Here is a 15946-nt window from a genome sequence, read left to right as displayed (position 1 = left end):
GAACTGAATCAGAACATAGCTGTCATACTGATGCCAGTGATGTCAGAGTTCTAATTAGCATTCTATTCTGACACCGGACCTGTCATTTCTACTTATGTACTCAGAAACCTCTGTATTCAGGTGAGAGAGGTTTCTTTTATGGAAAACTTTACACGTGGTGCAGATTAGAAATATAAAGTTGAGACATATCGAAGATGAGTTTATGACTGTGCGCATCACACAGTTTTAATACTTTATTAGACAGATTTAGAGCTGATAGTGGACAGTAGTAGTCAAGGTAGTTAAGTCACATCCTGATGTCAGATCCTGTACAAACTAGATTAATTATTATATTTATACTTTATACTTATAGTATTTAGTGTCAGTGGCATCGTGTTGTGTATTATTAATAAAATAAAAAAATGAAAAATAAATAAACAAACAAACAAACAAATAATAATAATAATAATAATAATAATAATAATAATAATAATAATAATAATAATAATAATAATAATAATAATAATAAAGTTATGCGTGTTATATTTAGAAAAAAAGATCCCAAGCCATGAAAGATTTGGTTTCGATGCTATATTACTGTATCCTTCAGTTATTTGATAGGTCAAAATGAAATTGCTGATCCAAACACCCAAATATTTATAAATGAAGATCATGGAAATTGTCAGGGGTTCCTAACCGTTTGCATACGACTGTAAACCGCTGCTGTTCTGTAGATTTGCAAACTGTGAAAACAAGGATAATGTGCACACCTTTTGAGATGAGAACACCTCATGCTGATGAAGGAGCTGATCATCATCCATGCAGAACAGGTAGATCACACTGAATATCGTCAGCTCCACCCTATGGTGCCCTTTTAGCTACTGTATTAGATACAGACTTTATCACAGACATTTGTCCTTCTGTTGTTTATTCTTTCTTTGAATCCAGGGCAGTTTGATGATGATGATGATAAATACATACCTGATGGGCAGAATTTACAGTTTCTTAGCCCTCTGATGAGGTGAGACACTCCTTCTCTTCTTGAACATACTGTATCACCTGGTGGGTAAATTATCTTTATTATTTATGCATAAGCGTGTGTGCAGTAATCCGTATATACCAGCTGTTCCAATATCTGTTACAGTAATAAGATAGAGAAGGACGAGCTGATCAGATTTATCCAGGAGAAATATCAGGGCTGTATGCTACACCTGGATGAAATTGAGCAACAGTATTCATATTTCTTCTGGCGGATTATGGAAAGCTTTCGTATTCAAAATGGAGTAAGTATTCACACTGTAAAAATAAATAAATAAATAAATAAATAAATAAATAAATAAATAAATAAATAAATAATTTTTTCGTTTTCCTGCTAGCTGACTTGGCAAAGTTAGCTAACTGGCTAAATTAGCTTGCGCGTCCTTGGCTTGTTGACAATTTTACTTTGAGGAAATCTTTTAAATGTTACATTTTTCCAGTTTGTTTTGTTTTGTTTTAAGAGCAGTATTCAGAAAATGTAAATCATTAAACATTAACTGTGCTAATGTTAACTAGCTAAATTAGCTAGTAATTTGATTGTTGCTAATTAGCTAAGTGCTAATTTCATGGCTATCCAGCTAGCTTGTGTGGTATTCTGGTATTCACAACTTTAACTTTATTATGTTTCTTTTGCTTTTTTTTAAATAATGAGTAATAAAATAACTGTGCTTTTTTTAGTTATGAGGTAAATTATGATAAGGTAATGTTACCTAGCTAAATTAGCTAGTAATTCGATTGTTGCTAATTAGCTAAGTGCTAATTTCATGTCTATCTAGCTAGCTTGTGTTGTATTCTGGTGTTTAAAACTTCAAATTTATTACATCCCTTTTTCTTTTTTTTTAAATAATGAGTAATAAAATGACTGTGCTTTGGTAGTTATGAGCTAAATTATAATAAGGTAATGTTAACTAGCTAAATTAGCTAGTAATTCGATTGTTGCTAATTAGCTAAGTGCTCATTTCATAGCTATCTAACTAGCTTGTGTGGTATTCTGGTATTTAAAACTTTAACTTTATTACATTTCTTTTTTTTTAAATAATGAGTAATAAAATGACTTTGGACAAAGATTTTTTTGAATTAGAAAAAGTTAACCGGATGAATAAATATCCGTAAAGTGGACGTTATCTTTTACAGAGAGCAACGATGGACAAAATTGCCCGGATCCTCTTCAACGGCTACAGATTTCTGAGGAGAAAGGGTTTAAAAGTGAGTGTATCAACATCTGTTTATTGCATGTATTTGTTTTGATTTTTTTTTTTTTTTTTGTCAGCATCACATGGACTAATGTGACATTTTCTGCTTAAGATCAGACCTGTTGCGATACAGCAGGACTGGTGTCTTCCTCTGGCTGGTCTTTTATGCTCCAATACTCCAGAAGATGACAAGAGAGAAGCTGTCATTGAAATGGGAAACGAGTTCGGTACAGATTCGGGTCAAATTTTCTGAAATTAACATGCACTTTATTAGTTTTTTAATAACAAGAGTTTTCCATCCACATATTTTTATGTGAATTTTGGGATATTGCATAAAATAAGCTGGATAGAAAAAAACAGATACAAAGAAATGTGCAGCGTAGCTTGTAATGGTCGGCAGTTTAAACAATTAACAATTGTTCAGGTGTTCCTAATAAAGTGGACTAACATGCATGGGGTTTTTTTTGGGGTTTTTTTTTGTCAGCCTCCAGGGAGTGGATCTATGCAGCACATATCTGCTATGTGGTGGCACATGTGTGGCTGGATTCACGTCAAAAATTTCAACTGATTGGATGTGACAGGTATTCAGTGTGTGTGTTTGGGTGTATAGATATTCATTCGTGTGTGCGTGTGCGCTTATTTTTTTAAAAACTTTTCTCCAGTGAGCCTGTCGGCAATACAGCCTTGTGGGAAGCGATTGAGAGAACTGAGGTTTACGAGTACATGCTGTTTCTGAGCTCAGGATACGGCCAACCGGACTTCCAGGTTGGAAAATTCTGTTCCGCGTTCCTCTCTTTTCCATGTTGAATTGAACAAGGAACCAGAACGAGAATTAAAATTTCTCTATCTTTTGTAGGTGTGCAAGTTCCTTCATGCCTGCAAGCTACACCAGGCTGGACATACTTCTCAGGCGCTTGATTACTGCGAGATCATCGCAAAAGTGGCCGTCAAATTCCCTCAATGCATCCATCCCAATACGATGGAATGTTTTAGACAGGTAAACATGACAATCTATATTTGAGAATTGGTTGCCGGGTGTCAATTGTCAAGTTTTCAACTACGGTTTTATTTCCCTTTCTGTCTTGCAGTTCTCTTATAAGCTGCTTACAGAGAAGAGACAAAAAAGACCAGAGAGGCATATAAACCTTTATAAAATGCTCCAAGAAGCAAATAGCTCTTATGATGAGGAAGAGGAGTTCTTCTCATGTGAATCTGATTTGCAGGATTCAGATGAGCATGTTGCTTCAGACTATGGTACCTTATAATCTGAAGAAACTATTTTAAATATTTTTGCACCATGTAAAATCACCCCCATCATGTGCTTATATTCAGCACAGTGTACATAGAGACAGTTTTAATGATGCTGTGATGTAATCGTCTCCAACAAACATGTTGTGTAATAGGTGACCTTGAGTCACGGTACACTATAGAAGAGATTCTGGGGCAAGGATGTTTTGGCATTGTCTACAGTGGAGTCCGTAATGAAGACGGAAAAGAGGTCAGAATTATGTAAAATATTTCTGACCCCTAAAATGTTATGATGTTTGACTGATTTTACTAATCAAAGTGTTTGGAGAACTGACTAATTGTGGTTTGTCCATATGAACAGGTTGCCATAAAATGTATCAACAAAAGAAAGCAACGCAAATACATCACCATTGTAAGTAAACGTCTGAGATTCTTCAAAGAAGTGTAAATGACAATAACTTTATGAAGCAGATTTATAGACCACTTGTCAGTGTGAATCCAAAACCTTTTTAGACCTATTCACTCCTAATCCGTATTGACAATTGCTGCGTGTTTGTCATTTTAGCCTGGAGAGACACGTAGCCTGCCTCTGGAGGTGGCGTTAATGGAGATGGTGTCAAGGCCTCCTCAATGTAATAACATAGTGGCGCTGCTGGAATGGTTTGAGACGCCTACTTACTTCATCTTGGTGATGGAGCGACCCAACAACTGCACGGACCTCTTACAATTATGTAAACGTTTTCAAAGTCCGCTGTCTGAATCGATGGCACAACTGATCATGCTTCAGGTGGTTCGAGCTGCTAGACATTGCTGTGATCGTGGAGTTCTTCACCGCGATATCAAGACCGGGAACCTTCTGTTCTGTCCAGATACGTTTGAGGTGAAGTTGATTGACTTTGGCTGTGGTGACCTGCTGACGGACAAGCCCTACACAAGCTACGCAGGTCAGTTCAGATTAGACACGGGACATAGTCAAATAAAGCATGCAGTGTAGGTTCTGTTCTAACTCTCTCTTTTTTCCACATAGGCACTCCAAATTACTTCCCTCCTGAGTGGATAAGCTCCTGTAAATATTTTGGTATTCCTGCTACCGTCTGGGGTCTGGGTATACTCCTGTATTTCTTGGTTGTTGGACAGATGCCCTTTGTTGATTTTAATGAGATTGTTACAGCACAAGTACCCTTCATTTCTAGTTTGTCTGATGGTAAGAAAATTGCAAAAGCAGAATTATTGAAGGTTCATTTGAGCCATTTCTTTATCAACCCCTGTCTCATTACTGCTCACACAGAATGCAACAACCTGATAGCATGGTGCCTGAATAAAGACCCTGAAATGCGTCCAAGTTTTGATGAAATCCTGAGCCACAATTGGCTTGGTGATCGAATTGAAGACCCCTCGGCTCCAGGTGAGCCAGTTATAATGGAATAGACTAAGACACACTAGAGTAAATTGATTATACTGGATCAGTCAATTTTTATATTCTATTTTTCTATATTTTTCCTTATTATTATTTTTTTTTCTAGCAGACCCCACCTAGTAATTAGGATCCGATCTGTGATGATCACGTCAATGGCACGACCGACACCCACACCAACTCCCATTACTGAACTACCCCCAATCAGCATGCATCTCTCAGGTAGAAGCTTCTTACAGCACTGGCATTATTCAACTGGAGCTCAAACTCAATCACACTGCCACAAAGCATCTGCACAAGGCATCATGCTGTGGCAGATGTTTACTGTTGTGTGTTTGAGGGGTTTGACTGAAAGGAAGAACAGATGATGATGATGCTGGGGTTTTTCCTGCCAGCTGGTTTGATGGAACAATGCTGGAACCATTTATTTTTTTTTTTTTTTGCAAAAGCTGAAGCAGAACTGTACTGTTGTCCCTTTTAATACTGTTTGACTTTACAGCGATCAGATGTGGATGAGAAGTAGAGCCGCACTATTCGGTCACCCAGAAGATGATGGGCTCCGTTTTGAATCTGGTTCCTCTTGAAGTTTCTTCCTGTAGTCTCAGGGAGTTTTTCCTTGCAATTGTCTCCACTGGCTGGCTCAGTGGGTATATAAATCAAACGAACAAAAAAAAAAAACATAAAAAATGCGTGTGAAATACATCGACAGGCCTTTTTTTTCTGAAAATTTTCCATACACTTATGTCAACAAGGGATTTCCACAGAACTTTGCTCACCCATTGTTTTTCAGCACTTTCTGACAGTGGTATGGATGTTGGTTGGCATTCACTAAATTCCAGGGGTTTCGTTATGACATAAAGTGAACATGTTTACGGAGGTTGGAAAAACGCCCTCTTTCAAAAAAAAAAAAAAAAAAAGCATATCTACGAAGGACAAAACAGTCATACAGGTAGATTTATTTTAGAAAACAAATAAACAACCAAAAACTACAGTTATGGTTAGGCCACACCTACCTGATGATGCAATATCGGTTTTGCTGTTCTGAAATCCCTGGAAATAAGTGCATCCCCATGTCGGTTCTAGATTGGCTAGATTAAGCATTTCAGTCACACTTTTTCTTCATTCTGGTGTTCGATGTCAACATTAACTAAAGCTCTTGACCTGTGCCCTCATCTATCTTGAACAAGATTGTTCCTATTCCATGACTTAACTATTTAAGATATGGTCACAACCTGGTAAGACATGGTAATATAAGTAATGTGGATAAGTAAGGCAACAAGTTAAACGTCCTGGGAACAAGATACATAAGATACAGTTACCATTTAATAAGGAATAAGAATCAAATATTTAAGTCATGGCCATAACTTATGCTGCATTCAACTTAATTAGATCTCTTTGAAGCACACAGTTGCCCAGAATGTCTACCATGAAACTCATTTATAGATAAATTGCTTGCTTCTGCATATTGTGATTTGGCAGAGGTTTTATAGGACCCGGTCACTGGACCACCAAGGACAGTTTAATGAACGACTAAACACTAAAAGCTGTTAAAGTTGTACTAGCATAATAGCAGCATAATAGCACTGTCTCTCTCAACAAGCAAATATCTCATTGATAGAGGTCCATAAACATTTGGCCAGACAGTGTATATTTCTACTGTACTTACAGAAAATTGGCAAAAAGAAAACATCAAAGAAGATATAAACTTGGCCTTTATTGAAAACACGTTTTCCAAAGGAACAATAAAAGGTACTTCTTGCACTCAGAAGATTTGAAGAATCTCCGCAATTCCAAGTGAGAAGTATGTAAAAGTAACCCATGTGAACATACTGGCTTCCTGAATGAGCAGCCAATCTGTCTCAGCAGATTTTTCTAAAATAAGCAGCTTCAAGAGAAAATAAAACCCTTCAGATTTTTATTTATTTATTTGTCATATGACAAGCGTCATCAGAAAAAAAAAACATGACAGTATGAAAAACGGAGTTATGACAATAAAAAAAAAATTCAGTTTAATTATATTAGCTTTGGGACTGTTTGGATGACCTACGATCTTGGCAGTTCAGTGCACAGAACCAAGGTTAGAAATTGTTCGGTGGATGTAGTGATTGTAAGCCCAGATACCCAAATGTTACCAAATCTGTAACAGAATACAAAAAGAATGTCTTGCTCAAAACTGACCAAAGCTATCAACAAGTGCTGCACAGTATATTTTTACTTGAGACCAAAATAACATCGTATGTGTCTCCCTCTACAAGCCAATAGTGTAAGACCGTCCCGCGGGGTTGTGAATGGCCGAGCAGACGGGCTCGGTGACGGCCCACTCGTACCACACCTTCTTCCCGTTGTTACACCTCCAGAACTTCACGTTCACATCGTCGCCGCTAGACAGGGGAATGGGTTGCTATGGAAGGGGAAGGACAGAGCAATCAGCTTGATCCGATCTACGTCGGTAACTAATTAAAAAACGAGTCAGAAGTGCTTACTTTGAGAGGAAAGAGGATTGGAAACCAGGAGAACATTCCTGGCGAGTGGGTCTCTGGTCTAATACCTAAAATCGAAAAGAAGGTTTTACATCCGTTGCCATCGGTACGTCACTTCTGCAAATAATGCACAAATAAATACTCACTAAGCATTACGTCTTTGTACAGCGTGGTCTCGAAATATCCAGCAAAACCATGAAGCACAGAGTTACAGTTCACACTGAAACGCAGACACTGGTATCTGTTGTTGTTCATATCTGAGAGAGAGAGAGAGAGAGAGAGAGAGAGAGAGAGAAAGCAGCTGTTAGAGGACAAAGCATATACAATTTTCTGGAAATGATGAGCCTTTGATAAGCTATGAGCCTTCTTACCTGTGGTCGGGTGTACGAAGGTAAAGCAGGGTTTGGGCTCAGCAAGCTGGTGGAAGTTGTGGAGCCTCACTACATACGGGGTCTCAAAATGGCATTCGGGGTCCTTGTCCCGTTCCCGACAGCTTCGCACTTCATTATACAGCTTCGACGAGGACAGGGGTGCCAAAAACGAGGTGTAGGAGCAGGGAATGCTTACTCCATCTTCTACAAACCAAAACCAAAAATAAAACGTAAGGCGCTTTGAATACAGACAACACAATAGTCGGCCATGCTGGACACAAAAGTCCAGACATATGACTGGCAAAGAAAGCAACAACATTCACTGTTGATTTTCAAAGTCAAAGCTGAGCTTGAACTGTAACTAAAGCTTACAACATACCTTTTAGAAAGTGTTGTGCTCCATCAAGGCACTCGGGTGAAAGTTCATTGTCACCAAAAGACCCTAAAAGCTCGCTGACAATCATGTCAGCTTTCTCCGGAGCGGTCCACTCCCGCATGTCACATGATATTACGGTCACCTGATCTCCCCATTCTTCGAACTTCCAGTTCTCCAGCCTGCAGAGAAACCAACGAAATGTTTATGGCTTTCTACGTACCTTTTTTTTTTTTTACTCTACCTCCTTATGTTCCACTGTTAAATTAATATGAGGACAGTATGTGCGTATTAATGAGACAAATGTGCGAGTACATACGTGACAACAGCATTAGGGTTCTTTTCGACAGCATACACACGCAGCTTTCGGTCTGCCTGCTTGGCGGCACGAAGTGAGGCATTCACCAGAGGGCCACGGCCTGCACCCAGCACCATCAGCACCCTAGGGAGAAAAAAAAACAATGAACACTTTAGTTCACACCAATTTGTGACACAGTGACCATCACGTGTATGAAATATACACTTTTGCATCAAACCTGAATTTTGTGTAACGTTATTCTCCTAGAAATATCTAGAGGGGAGAAACAAATTAACAAAAAAAGGTTTAATACTCACTGTACATTGGTTTCTTTCTGCTCTTCTGGAACTCTGTCTAGCAGACATTTATACACCGCCTGAGGAAGAGGACAAATGAATGCCACGAGGTTAGCAAACAAAGCGCAAATGGAAACGCTGATCTATGGTGTTCTTTGCTCACCTGCTGGTATTGCGAATACTTAATGGGATCTTTTTCAAAAACCTCATACGTCTGGGACTCCAAGTTATCCATAAGAGGCTAAAAAGAACACGTTTGTAAGATCAGTGTGACATTCGGCCTGCTCTGAAATCCTGTTTGTACATTTGTGTGTGTACACACCTGTAATGGCGACTGCAGGTAATCCTCGTATCCCTTGGCAAACAGCTCATAAGCGTTGGGTGCTGGCCGGTTCTGGCTGAGGTATTCTAGGTACTGCAGATAGGTGCGGAATTCCTTGTCGCTGTGACGACTTGACCCGGTAAATATAAATTGAGACTCGAGCTGGAATGGACAAGAACAAAGTATAAAGTCTAGTTTATGTGGCGGAAAAAAATTCAAAAGAACAAAAATGAGACATTGCTTACCTTGAAGAGGCGGAATATAATCCGCTGATGAGCTTTTGAAAGCACCGGAAATCCTTTCTTATTGGTCAGAAATATGCTGGTGGGAAGAATGGCAGCTTTGATCGGCTCCCCGAGCCACTTGTCAATCACGGCTTCCGAGGGAACGTCTGCATCGATCTCGATGGCTTCGGATGGAAGCGAAGGATAGAATTATGACGTGATAATATTAACAAAACCTTAAAACCCCAAACCTTAAAACATGGCCCTCACCGAGGCAAATCCTTTTGTTGTAGTCACAAAGAGTTCTGAACGAATGCCACCTAAGAGAATCAAACGATATAATGATATATAACAAAAGAAATATAAAAGGTAACAAACCCAATACAACACTACTACCATATAATGTTTTCTCACCAGCCCCAGGTTTTCTCTTCACTGTCAGCAGTATCTGTTGTTTGATTACTTGGCTCATTTGCAATTAGGTCTTCTCGGGTGTCCTCGGGTGCTAACAGGGGAACTCGGATCCAAAACTGAAACACCGGGAAAACCTACGTTGAGGATCCATGGAGCACAAATGGGTATCTAATTATAACTGGAATTTTATGAAGTGCATGCTCACCATGGAAGAATGGTGTCCGGTATGCAAGTGGTTTAGCAGGACTCGGGCCAAGTTGGCACACTGTGCACCCTTCAGAGGAATCATGAAGGCGGGTAACCCCAGGTAGGCACAGAAATTCAACTCCTGTACCAGGGCCTGCAAGGACAAAGATCACTATAAAAACAGGGAGGATATTCAAGTCATGCTAATAATTTATTTTTTTACGCAATTTGGCAGATGCCCTTATCCAGAGTGACGTACAAAAGTGCTTCCAAGCCACTATTAACAAATACATTATCACAGGTTCACTACTTGCTGTAATTCTTTGTCCCCCATAAACAGAATTGTATTTACAGTTTTTAACTGATGTCAACTGCAGAATATGATGGCCTTTGAATCTAAATCTCTTTGATTACTTTGGTGTTTAAAAGCCAGGTGTAGAAACACAATCGTGAGACGAGTTCTAACTTACTGCTTCCGAGTTCCTGCGCTCTGTGGTCAGTTCAGAGTCAGCATCTATCCATGGTGAGAGCTTCCCCACGATAAGTGTGTTCCAGTCTGGTTTTACACATAAACAGCTTAATAATAATAATAATAATAATAATAATAATAATAATAACAACCAATATGTTGAGGAGTCATATCCGGGTTTTCCCTATAAATTCCATATAAACAAGAGACACCTTACCGCGTCCACATAGCAGCAGATCAGAGCGGGTTTGTGCTCCAGGTCTGGACTTGGCAGGGTCCAGTTCATACTCTCTCCGGAAACGAGGATGGAAGAGAGGCATGCACAGGAAGTCAAAGCTGTAGAGAACAAGCTGTTATTTTATTAGGAGAAACAAAGCTTTCAAGAATTTTACATAAAGAAAAGTAGCACCCTAATTACTGAAATCCCTTGGGAAGACAAACTGATAGGTATGTTATTTGATGCAGCTTTCAGTCTCACATTACTTCTGCTGATTAGACGAGTTCAGAGAACGAGTTTAGCGAGACTTAAGAACAGTGGGTAAAGCCTGAGTTGTGGGTGCATGTGTAATGACCAGCATTGTACCCAACGACTAATCCCAGATCAGTGGGTACTCTCAATGTCTAATCACTATGGGTTCTCACCAAACCAATCATTCATTCTTTGCAATGACTAATCACAGATCACCACTGTACCCAACAGCCAATCACCAAAATAAATAAATAAATCAGAGACCCACTGTTTCTGAGGACCAATCGCAGATACCCACTGTTTCTGAGGACCAATCGCAGATACCCACTGTTTCTGAGGACCAATCGCAGATACCCACTGTTTCTGAGGACCAATCGCAGATACCCACTGTTTCTGAGGACCAATCGCAGATACCCACTGTTTCTGAGGACCAATCACAGATACCCACTGTTTCTGAGGACCAATCCCCATAAAAACAATCACTGCTCCCAATGACCAATCACAGATCCCAACTGTTCCCAATAATTAACTACAGATCCACAATGTTTCTAATGACTAAACACCATGGTTCTCACCAACCAATCACTGATCATCGTTGTTCCTAACGACCAATACGATTCCCACTGCTCCCTTTGATCAATCACCATAACACCAATCCCAGCTTCCCACTAGTCTCAACAACAACAAAAATCCCTGGGATATATGAAAATAACTTTTCCAAGGTATGACCATTTTTTAAATGATATTGTAAATATATCAAAGATGCTATGAATATGCAAATTAATCGATGACGTCACCCTGGCAACGTCCAGCGAAAAATGGCGTCATCTGGCGACTGCTAAAGCAACGAATTAGCCCTTTTAAAAAAAAAAAAAAAATTATTATTATTTTTAAATTTCTTAGTAAAGCTAAAAAAAATCATCAAATCTGCCGGAACAGATACTTTAAATAACGACTTCCCCCTGAATAACCTTTGACCCCAACGCGCCATGAGCAACCCTCGTGGAGGTTGCAAAATATTTAATATCCATTTTGTTGACTTACTCTAAAATATATATTACATATATAAATAATTCACTTTAGAGACTCAAATACAACACCAGCCATGACTGTTCATCAACATGACAAACGCACATCAGCCTCGTTGATCATTATATAGCTATTAGCAATAGCATTAGCTATAGCTTACAAGACCGGTTTGTTAGCAGCAACAAAATAAAAAAGAACATTAATTATACAGCTCTTTAAGACACACAAACAACACACAAACATACACCGCAGGACTATAAAGTGGGCGTAAATACTTCTGTACGCGAGTGTTTTGTTTATTTTGGGAAGCCGCTTAGCATTTAGACGTCACGTGCAGCCGAACATTACTGTAAATCCGTCCTAAACCGCTGTTTCTTGCCTCATTAAATAGCACCGATCTTTTTCCTAACTTACCCCAGTTTTGCGACTGCGGCCAGTGTATCCGCTACCTCGGGAACACAACTTAAATCTCTCCCGCAGGATACCCTGCTCCCTGTGCTGGCGGACGCCATGGTTTACAGCAGAGATGGGAGGGAAAGTAACTTCCAATGCTATACAGAAAAGGTCGCCATGTTGGCTCAAACGCAGTGAAAATGATCCGTAACAACAGATTGTTTTTAGATCCAAAATGGCGACTTCTGAGAGCGTGGTTTCTTTTCGCGAAATCCCGCGAGATTTAAACGACAAAATGAGACTGTGGACCAGACAAGTGAGACATACGAATTAAATATAGTATTAATCATTGTTTATTTGCTACTTACTCCATTAGTTCGTTGTATTTATTGTTTCATCAAGCCATACATTCAGTCATCCGTTCATTGTTTGCTTGCTTTTGAAGAAGCCTTTGTCTCATATTTTACAGTATTTATTATATATAATATTTATATATATAATATAATATTATAGATTTTATTTTCTTTGTTAAGAAGTTAATAACCGATTCTGAGGCTGATTCAAGATTCAAAGCTGTATTACCATATGTGCTACGGTTGCAAAGATAAATAACCTGATGTCATTTCAGGGAGATTTTCCCTGCCATCACCACCTTTGATACCTGACAGATATATTAGACACCATCTCCATTAACGCCACCTCCAGAGGCAGGCTACGTGTCTCTCCAGGCTAAAATTACAAACACACAGCAATGGTCAGTACGGATTTGGAGTGAATAGTTCTAAACCGTGGGAAGCAGAGCTGGTACAACCGTAAAGGTTTTGGATTCACACTGACAAGTGGTCTAGAAATCTGCTTCATAACGTTATTGTCATTTGCACTTCTTTGAAGAATCTCAGACGTTTACCTACAATGGGGATGTATTTGCGTTGCCTTTCTTTGTTGATACATTTAATAGCAACCTGTTCATATGGACAAAACACAATTTGTCAGTACTCAAGGTCACCTGTTACACACACACAATCATTCAGCTCCCTTTTCCCTTTTTGGTCAACATGTTTGTTGGAGACGATTACATCACAGCATCATTAAACCTGTGTCTAAGTACACTGTGCTGAATATAAGCATCTGGAGGTGATTTTACATAATGCAAATATAGAAATCTAGACTATTAGAATAGTATTCTCTCTCTCTATACACACACACACACACACACACACACACACACACATACTTGAATCTACATTCAAGAAAGTTGATAGAACACCATAGAGCAAAATGTGACTGGTTCATATAATGATTAAATGGTAGTGCAATAAACTGTACAATGCATTTTATTCTTGTATGTTATTGCACACTGAATATTTTCGGTTTATCAGAGCAAGTGACTGATAAAGTATTTTTACAGTATAAGTCATCTATTTTATTTTCACTATTAAGAGTCGCTTCTCTGTGGAGCAGCAGATGCTACCAAGCACAATATCAAATGTCACAGTGCAGGCATACTGTGTGTGTGTGTATGTGTGTGTGTGTGTGTGTGTGTGTGTGTGTGAGTGTGTGTGTGTGTGTGTGTGTGTGAGTGTGTGTGTGTGTGTGTAGAGGAATATAAGAGAGAAAGAGAGAGCCAGATAGATTGGGATGATGAGTGTGTAATAGGTGTCTGGGTGAGGAGGTTCTCTTTGGTATATAAATACAAGAATATTTGTTTTCTGCTCATTTTATTTGTATTGATTTTACCACTGCTTGGATTATTGAGGAGAGTTTTATTTTGTTGAGCCACAACAAAAGTCTGATGGATAACTAAAACAATTTTTTTAAGATGAATGGATAACTTAATTTCCTAAGGACCTATGTACAGTAGGACCTAAGAGGAAACCAACTTTGGTGCCATTTGAGAAAGATTATTAACAAATCCAGAACAGCAGAAAGTCGAATTGATAACTGGTTGATTCCTTGATTCTACTGTATGTCTTCCGTACACCTTTATGTCAATGGCTATGAAGTCTACTATTCCTAAAAGGATCAAGGAAGGAGGGGAGAAGAGGCTTTCAGTCATTGATACACAGGTGTATCCTGCATGGAATTTGTTTTCCTTTTTTTTTCATCTTCCGTCTCTTTCTCAGACGGAGGAGCGAAGAAGCAATAAATGGTGAAGTTAATGTGGTGGAGCAGATTCATAAATGAGATCCTTCCAGCAAACAACCTATCGCTTAGGCCTATGACACAGGACATAACAGTTCCAGTGATGGAGTGCTGAATTGCTTACCCGTTTATTCAAAACATAGATAATGCCTGTCTACTTTATACACATCCTGCACAGCAGACTCTTAACGGGATGTGATGCCCCTGCTGGCTACATGTTGGCCAAAGACTCTTGGCCATTGGAGAGGCACTGTGTTTGAGATTGTGGCACTAGGAGAACATACACTGTTCATACAAAGATGGAAACCATCCAAAGCAATATGTATCAAACCAAGGACTCAAGCTCTTGACAACACTTAAACATCCCTAGGAAATGTAGAAAGAAAATTCTGCAGATAAAGAATCTAAAAAGAAGAAAGAGGTAAAGGATCAACTTAAAACCAACTCTCCCCAGAATGACTTGACAACTTGACAACGTAATGGTCAGTGACATCCAAGATTTATTTTTTCATAAAATGAGAAAGTTTGTCCAGTTTGGTTAACATTTTCATACATAACCCACACCGATGTTTAACTACCTATTGATAGTGGTGCTATTATATCAAGTTACCAAAGAACTGACCCCTTTAACTAGAAAAGATGGGAAAGCCTTCTGAGGTTCATGGTTCATCAAGTAGCAATTAGTTATATTTAAATGTTATGCTGAATGTACTAGTATTTTCTTTAGCTCATGCACCATACAGACATATTAGCAAATCTATAAAAGTAACTACACTTCAAGGTTTTGAGGATATACATCACTCTAGCTGGACGGTTGTTGACAAAAGACTTTGTTTGGATTATTTTCTAGAACAGTTAATCAACCATTTTTCTATCTCTCCTACTCCAAAACTGTAATTTTCTGTAATATGATGTACAACGCAACTAAATATGATTAGTGGGAATTTTTTATCCTATATGTTTGAAATTATTTAATATATGTTAACTTCAGCACTAACCACATTTACATTTCTGGCAATTAGCACACACCCTTATCCAGATTGACTTACAATTTATTTCAATTTATACAACTGAGCAATTGAGGGTTAAGGGCCTTGCTCAAGGGCCCAGCAATGGCAGCTTAGCAGACCTGGGATTCCTGGGACTCCTTCCAATCAGTAGTCCAATGACTTAACCAGCAGATGTATCACTAAATACTTTATAATACTAATTATACCACCTTTACTACTACTAATAATACTAATTACTAAGTAAAACTAATTATAAGAAATGTGTGTTTGATAGATAGATAGATAGATAGATAGATAGATAGATAGATAGATAGATAGATAGATAGATAGATAGACACACAGACAGACAGACAGATAGATAGATAGATAGATAGATAGATAGATAGATAGATAGATAGACACACAGACAGACAGACAGATAGATAGATAGATAGATAGATAGATAGATAGATAGATAGATAGATAGATAGATAGACAGACAAACACAGACAGATTGAATATTCATAACCTTGAATAATACAGTAGCACCATTCTCCATAACGCTAGCTGGCGCTACAAACAAATTTGTTCCACCGTGAGAGCATATACGCTCCGGCGG

General features: G+C 38.6%; 2 protein-coding genes across 5 annotated transcripts; one reads left to right on the top strand and one right to left on the bottom strand.

Moving 5' to 3' along the window:
* LOC113644036 (serine/threonine-protein kinase pim-1-like) lies at window positions 1-5574 on the top strand. 4 transcript variants are annotated; one of them, XM_027148530.2, is made up of 16 exons: window positions 1-120; window positions 714-809; window positions 928-1000; window positions 1124-1262; window positions 2152-2223; window positions 2323-2437; window positions 2695-2791; window positions 2873-2975; window positions 3067-3207; window positions 3299-3464; window positions 3614-3708; window positions 3820-3870; window positions 4024-4402; window positions 4486-4662; window positions 4747-4863; window positions 4982-5574. In XM_027148530.2, the coding sequence occupies exons 2-16, from the start codon at window positions 740-742 to the stop codon at window positions 4993-4995; spliced, it is 1809 nt and encodes a 602-aa protein (XP_027004331.2). In that variant the 5' UTR covers window positions 1-120; window positions 714-739; the 3' UTR covers window positions 4996-5574. The 4 variants fall into 4 exon arrangements, with proteins under 4 accessions (XP_027004331.2, XP_047678100.1, XP_027004333.2 ...); XM_027148532.2 differs by having other exon boundaries at window positions 2-120; window positions 4985-5574; XM_047822144.1 differs by lacking the exons at window positions 3299-3464; window positions 3614-3708.
* Window positions 5575-6566: 992 nt separating this feature from the next.
* prmt5 (protein arginine methyltransferase 5) lies at window positions 6567-12413 on the bottom strand. The gene is made up of 16 exons (XM_027148713.2): window positions 12218-12413; window positions 10523-10641; window positions 10307-10392; window positions 9856-9990; window positions 9651-9766; window positions 9507-9556; window positions 9258-9421; window positions 9013-9174; window positions 8854-8931; window positions 8712-8770; window positions 8416-8538; window positions 8103-8278; window positions 7724-7927; window positions 7499-7609; window positions 7356-7420; window positions 6567-7273 (listed from the first exon to the last, which is right to left on the bottom strand). Exons 1-16 carry the CDS (start codon window positions 12313-12315, stop codon window positions 7121-7123), a joined length of 1899 nt encoding a protein of 632 aa, XP_027004514.2. The 5' UTR covers window positions 12316-12413; the 3' UTR covers window positions 6567-7120.
* Window positions 12414-15946: the final 3533 nt, after the last annotated feature.

Source organism: Tachysurus fulvidraco, chromosome 1 (genome assembly GCF_022655615.1).
Source record: "Tachysurus fulvidraco isolate hzauxx_2018 chromosome 1, HZAU_PFXX_2.0, whole genome shotgun sequence".
Classification (NCBI taxonomy): Eukaryota; Metazoa; Chordata; class Actinopteri; order Siluriformes; family Bagridae; genus Tachysurus; species Tachysurus fulvidraco.
Note: the sequence above shows the minus strand (reverse complement) of the source record. Positions and strands in the feature narration are given on the sequence as shown.

What these genes read in the sequence shown, in the direction of transcription:
- LOC113644036 (XM_027148530.2), top strand. Translation starts at nt 740, where the DNA reads ATGTGCACACCTTTTGAGATGAGAACACCTCATGCTGATGAAGGAGCT. An exon ending in TCATCATCCATGCAGAACAG is followed by an intron (nt 810 to 927) that starts GTAGATCACACT and finishes CTTTGAATCCAG; the next exon opens with GGCAGTTTGATGATGATGAT. An exon ending in TGAGGAGAAAGGGTTTAAAA is followed by an intron (nt 2,224 to 2,322) that starts GTGAGTGTATCA and finishes TTTCTGCTTAAG; the next exon opens with ATCAGACCTGTTGCGATACA.
- prmt5 (XM_027148713.2), bottom strand. Translation starts at nt 12,315, where the DNA reads ATGGCGTCCGCCAGCACAGGGAGCAGGGTATCCTGCGGGAGAGATTTA. An exon ending in ACCTGCAGTCGCCATTACAG is followed by an intron (nt 8,932 to 9,012) that starts GTGTGTACACAC and finishes TGTTCTTTTTAG; the next exon opens with CCTCTTATGGATAACTTGGA. An exon ending in CTTCGTACACCCGACCACAG is followed by an intron (nt 7,610 to 7,723) that starts GTAAGAAGGCTC and finishes TCTCTCTCTCAG; the next exon opens with ATATGAACAACAACAGATAC.